Source organism: Gavia stellata, chromosome 14 (genome assembly GCF_030936135.1).
Source record: "Gavia stellata isolate bGavSte3 chromosome 14, bGavSte3.hap2, whole genome shotgun sequence".
Lineage (NCBI taxonomy): Eukaryota > Metazoa > Chordata > Aves > Gaviiformes > Gaviidae > Gavia > Gavia stellata.
Window position 1 is genome coordinate 3,434,289 of NC_082607.1, and position 6,000 is coordinate 3,440,288.

Consider the following 6,000-nt stretch of genomic DNA (forward strand, 5'->3'; position numbering starts at 1 on the left):
ACAAATTATAGTAATAATATGGGTCTATTTCCTCCTTCCAGACATCAACATTACAAGTTAGTGCCACTGTATTAGTCCACAATGACCACTGACATCAAAAAATACCCATCTTCAGCTGGTGTTCCATCTAGCTTTTGTTGTAATAGCTGCTGATGTAAACTGAAGACTGTGTACTTATGTAAGAAATTGTAACCAAAATATCAGCCCAAAAGATGTATCAGAAAACATCTGAGGCACATCCTAAAAATATGCTGCAACAATAAAAACATTAGGAATTACTCATTTTTCAATTTTTTTTTAAATCAATCTTCAATGTTAACTTCATCATTCACATCTATAATATTTAGGTTAGTTTTTCATGGTATATTTTAAAAATTGTATTAGTATCTGGAAGTGATTTTTCCTAACACTATGCTTACATAAGATAAACATAAAGTACTTGCACCATTCCCAGCATATCGAATAATAAATAATAGATTCTCCTGACAGGACTTTGATGACCTGGCAAAGCCCGAGTGCTTTCAGCCAAAATCATATGAAACCATAAATCACTCTTTATTTTATAGAATATTTCAAAATGGATTCCTGCTTTCTACCTTGAAAGTCATTTCATGTGTTATTTATAACCACTGAAAACCAGAATGGAAAGAAAATTGCATACAACTAGAAAATTTACTGTGACTGCTTTTATAATGAATAACTCCTTTTTACAAAAAAATTAGAATTACTGGCAGACAAACTTGTGAATACAACCACCTTTTAAAGAGCCATATCCTTTATTTTACAACTTCACCAACAGTTAATACAAGCCTTCCAGAGTATCAGAGACAAGTTTAAGAAGTTAAGACTTAATATAATCCAATCAGCTGAAGGCATTCTAAGATAAGAATGACCCTGCATCCTTATCCACATCACTTACAAATATACACAGCCATGTTGCAAATCTTTGCCCTTACAGTGGTTTCTGCCATAAATTCAACATTGCTGAATGTTTTGCCTCTGATTTTCCTATTTGACAACTGCCTAAAGACAAAAGCTATGCCATCGACTCCCAGCTCTGAGTCTCACTCTCAAACAGATGCCTGTTTTTTGAGATAAATATTTATCAAAGAACTCATAATGTTCCCTCTTGCTATAAATGTACTACCACTTTAATGCCTCCACTAATCTAAAAGTTGACCCCACAAAAGCTTGTCAATAATGAATTCATTTAAATGAATGCGACTAATGCCCACCTTGAATTCCTCGAGCAAGCACTTATATCAGCCCTCCAAACCTAGATCCTCCAGGCTTTTAGCCAAATAAAAATCACTGAATACCACTTTCCAAAAAACAGACCTTCCAAAATACCAGAACTGCTTTGAGGATTGATGATATTGCATAGTATCTGCTTTGGCAGAGAATCATCCAATAAATCCATTCCTGTTTGGTTAGTGGGTAACTTGACTATAGTACTATATTCAAAAAGCAGGAATGAGAGGCCTGGGGGGGGGGGGAAAGAGTGACTTCAATACTGCAACAGAAAAGGGGGTAGAACAAAAGAACAATATCATAACAGCTTTATTCTCATATTGTGCTGCCATCGAAAACCTCAAGATATGCCCACCAATTATGTCCTATGATAATCTAGGTTTTTTTAGAACTACTGATATAAATTCCATGATAGTAGTGAAACTTTTGCTGCTGAACCCACCAGGACTAGTATTTTTGTACTACACATCCACCTTGCTCTAAACTTGCCTGCGCAAGAAAATGTTTAATCTGGGTTAAGGAAAAGTATTTTTTTCAATAAGCAAATTTACTTTTCCCATAGAAATATTGATGAAGTAATTGAACCTAAGCATTAAATGGAGCACTGATGACTAAAATTTAGTGTGAGGTTCCATTTTCATTAAGCTTACTACAGGGAAAAAGTTAAATGAGTTAAAAACAAATTCAAATCTAATGTCACCACTCAATGTAATTACTAAAATCAACAGATGCACAAATTATAAAACCAGAAAAAGGCCACACATGCAGAAAAGAATGCAATTACTACTATGCAGTTAAAAAAATCATTAACACAAACATTCCAGTTATTACAACAATTAAATATCCATAGGTACACTCATAGCATTAGAAAACAAGAGAGTTAAAGACAAGGCTAAGGTATTCCCTCAGGAGTCATTTCTCAGCAGAGAAGACAGATGAAAGTTTTACTTTGAATAATCTTCCATACTGAGTAATTTAACACAGATTAAAAGAAACAGTCAGTCAACAGTGTTAGTCATTTACGTATCTTCTTAGTAAAAAGGAATGCAAAGAAAGACAAAGTAATTCTTTAAATGCAGAATGCTGAAAATCCTGAAATTAGTTACAGCAGTATTCTCTACAGGTGGGCAAAACCGCACCCTTTAATACAAATCTACACCACCACCACCAAATACAGCAATACTTCAGAGGAGGAATTTAGCTCAAAGAATTCCCTTCTCCCAACATCAAAGCTCTAAGATTACAAGCTCATTCCAAAGCAGGGAAGATTGTATTTGATGGCTGTCGCAAGACCAACTCTCCCTGGCACAGACAGTTCAGCCAAAAGTGCCTTTGCTGCTGAACTGCCGGTTCCAGGTGAACTCTTCTCACAGTGTGCCTAGGCGTGCATGATCTCGTGTGTCCGTGACATCCCACCACCAACCACCAGTCTGCTGCAGTAAGTGGCCTGGTATTATTTAACACATATATGCAGCAAGCACAACGTATCATGAGCCATGAAAGACAGCACACAAGAGTAGGCTGCCACTGCCAGAGCGATTCCCTCGGCCTGCACACCATGCCTGTGAGACTGCTCAGCACAAGCATTGCCAGAGCAAGTTGGATTACATTCTACCTTCAACAAAAACTACAAAACCTCCAAAAAAAATTTTGACAAGAGGTTTCTACTCTTCCGTTGGAATCATGAAAAGATGAAGTCTTATTTAAGTTATAGTCAGCTCTTTTAAAGAGCTAACATCTTCACCAGCTTCCTTAGTAGCCAGAATAGCTACTACTACTATTTTCACCTTCTAGTTTCCTTAGTAGCTAGAATAGCTAAAGAGCCTAACATTAACATTAGTTTTATAAACCTCTGAGTCCCCTATAATTTTCTACATCACTGCATCATCAACATAAATACTATTTTTCTCATGGCAGTAAAGAATGAATGATCCTCAAAAATCACAGAGGTTATGCAATTTTTAATATTTCACCCTTTTAGTTTGGTACTTTAGCCTTTCATTGATTATCATTCTTCTCATACACTCAAAACATTCACAAATCTGAACACATATGAAAATGTCAGATTCACTACTAGGCCGTCCACTCCATACAACAGGGTTAAGAACTCCGAAGGGGTGTCTTAGTTTGCTCAAGAACCTTAATTTTGCATATTTAGTAGAGTTATGGTCAACAATAGGGACAATAAGTTTCTATAATCCTCACAAACTCCAGAAATAAATCAGAAATCCTTTGAGCAACTATATGTATGCTGTAAGGGGACTGCTTTTTTCTGGGCAACATTGACAACAGCACTCACTGAAAACTCACTCATTCTATTCCAAATTGCTAGTAAAGTAGACTTAAATCTGAAGGACACAATTTGACAGATAAATGAACTCCAACAACATAGTTCCTGATTTTACATGGAAAACAGCAACATTTAGAAGTGTCTTCCCCTTTGTGCTCTAATCAACATCCTCAACCATGGGAGCTCTTCATAAATGCAAACAAAATTTGAGCATAAATTTGGGACCTACAAACAGTAACATATTTTGAACATTTTAAGACCAGAGCTCAATGCTGAATTTAAGGGGGGGGCCTTATCAAGACCAGTTTGAGCCAGGCCACTGTCAGTGGGTTCTACAAAACAGAAATCTGTTTCAATACTTAAAGATTATTACGACACACAAGCAACAAATATCTTAGTTCTGAAGGAGTATTTTAGAATTTGTCTTCTAGTTACAATACTGTGGTATGTTTCAGTGGGACGTTCGAGACCTCAGTTATTATTCACCTGAACAGGAAACAGGATGAACTTGTGCAGGATATAGGAAGTGCACAGTTAAGTCTCTGATATGTGCAATCATCCAACCTTACGTTTGTACATACACTGAGAAATACACTTTAATGAGGAGAACTAAAAAAAAAAAAAAAGTTTTGGGTTATTTGTAAGCAGGCACAGACATTAAAAAAAACTCTGAAGAGATAAAAGTTCTTGTATTATAGAATACAATTAGAAAAAAAAGAGATAATCAGCATATACCACACATACCGCAACAATGTAGAGTTTAGCTTTTCAGAACTGTTTTCAATGTCTAAAAGTAAACTCGAGCAGCAGGAAGGTATTTCAGGAAAAAGGGCTGCCAAGGGTGGCACAGTCAGACAAGGCTTTATGGAGTACCAAAGGAGCACTTGATTTTAGGTGTGCAGGGGCAGGAGGGGTACCCGACGGGCTCCCAGGGACGGGGTTCATGGAGATCCCCCTCCCAGTTAATGCCCGCACAACACGTACCTGCGGGCCACCTCTATTTCTAAGCAAATCTTGACACTTAAGTCTTAGTAGCAACTCTAGAGCGGCCTGCGAGTCCCCGGGACACCGGCGCAGCGCGGTGCACGCAGGTACCCTCGGCAGCCCCACGCAGCCCCAGGGCCCCCCCGGCCCGCCCGCCCTCCCCAGGCGCCGCCGCCTCACCGCCCTCAGCCGCCAGCTCTGCCTTGCACCTCCCCGCTGCCCCCTCTCGAGCACCGGCACCTCGACACCACCCCCCAGCCCCCCCGACGCTGCCTCCCCCGTCCCCCGCCACAGCAGCCCCAGCGCAACCCGCCGCCAGCGCGCCCTTTCCTACCGGTGCCTATCACCACCACATCAAACTCGGAAGGCAGGTTGTCCGCCATCTTGGGAGGGGCACCGTCACGTGGCCCACGCTGGCGGAAATGGCGGGCGTCGGCTGAGGAGACTTCCCGCCGCCGCGCGCGGGGGCTGCTGGGAGATGTGGTCCTGCCGCGCAAAGCGGGAAGGGGCGACACTTCTCGCCAGGCCTCTCTTGTGGCTCCGCTCTTACTGCCGACTCGCGGAGATCTCTCTTTACGGTCCTTCTGTAAAGCGTGCGGAAAACTCCGTCCTGCTTCTGTACTGGTTGGCTCCTCACAAACCACTCGAGTGAAAACCAGCCAGCCCTGCCCTGGGTCTGAGCCCCGCCGCCCGCCCTGGCCGCTCCGCTCGCTCGCTGCCGAGGGCCAGGCCTTGCCTCTGGCCTTGCTCCCCGGCCCGCCGTCCCTCGTGGCCCTTTCCTCCAGGCCGGCTCGGTCTTTCTGACCGGCTGCTGGTGAGGAGGTCGTACCGACGGTCCGTTCAGGCTGATGGACGTGCCACACGCAGAGTTCGTCGCCTCCCCCGGGTCACCGAGGAAGGTATTCTGCAGTAGGCCTGACCCCGTGGTACCACTGCTCACAGGCAGCCAGCGTGACCCATCAACCCCTCTCTCTGTCTCATCATCCACCCAGTTTCTTACCCATCTCATTTTCTGCAGGTCCAGGGAACGAGCCCTTACCTTGGATACAGGAATACTGTGGGAAACAGCGGTAAACGCATGCAAGCTCCTAGCATCCATCGGTAAAATTTTGAAAGACAGTAATATGATTGCATTCCACCTACTTACTTAAAATGCAAAATACTTCAATGCAAACACCCATGTTTTTTGTACAATTTATGTGTTGATTCCACTGAAGTTTCTTGGGTGACCAGTTCTTCAGCAATTCACAATAGATCTCATTTTTGTTATTTCCCCCTGCAAATGCGGTGTTGCCAAAACTGTTTCTATTGTTTGTTCAATCTCATTGATCACTGCACTTTATTAATATATCCAAGAAAATATTTCCCTTATTATTTTAAAAAAGTCCCCTTACTCCCCAATTGTGACAATTTCTTTCCTTTATCCACCATGCTGAAGACAGATTTTAAAATAAAGTGTATTAGTTTGTCTATTT

The 6,000-nt window shown here is 41.9% G+C and overlaps 1 protein-coding gene across 1 annotated transcript in view; it reads right to left on the reverse strand.

Moving 5' to 3' along the window:
- Nucleotides 1-5,624, reverse strand: part of CHM (CHM Rab escort protein) — a 69,415-nt gene extending 63,791 nt beyond the window's left edge. Inside the window, exons 1-2 of the mRNA XM_059824563.1 lie at nt 5,262-5,624; nt 4,860-5,109 (exon numbers count right to left, since the gene is read on the reverse strand). Coding sequence (XP_059680546.1) covers nt 4,860-5,109; nt 5,262-5,624 — 613 coding nt within the window. The remainder of the gene's footprint in view (nt 1-4,859; nt 5,110-5,261) is intronic.
- Nucleotides 5,625-6,000: the final 376 nt, after the last annotated feature.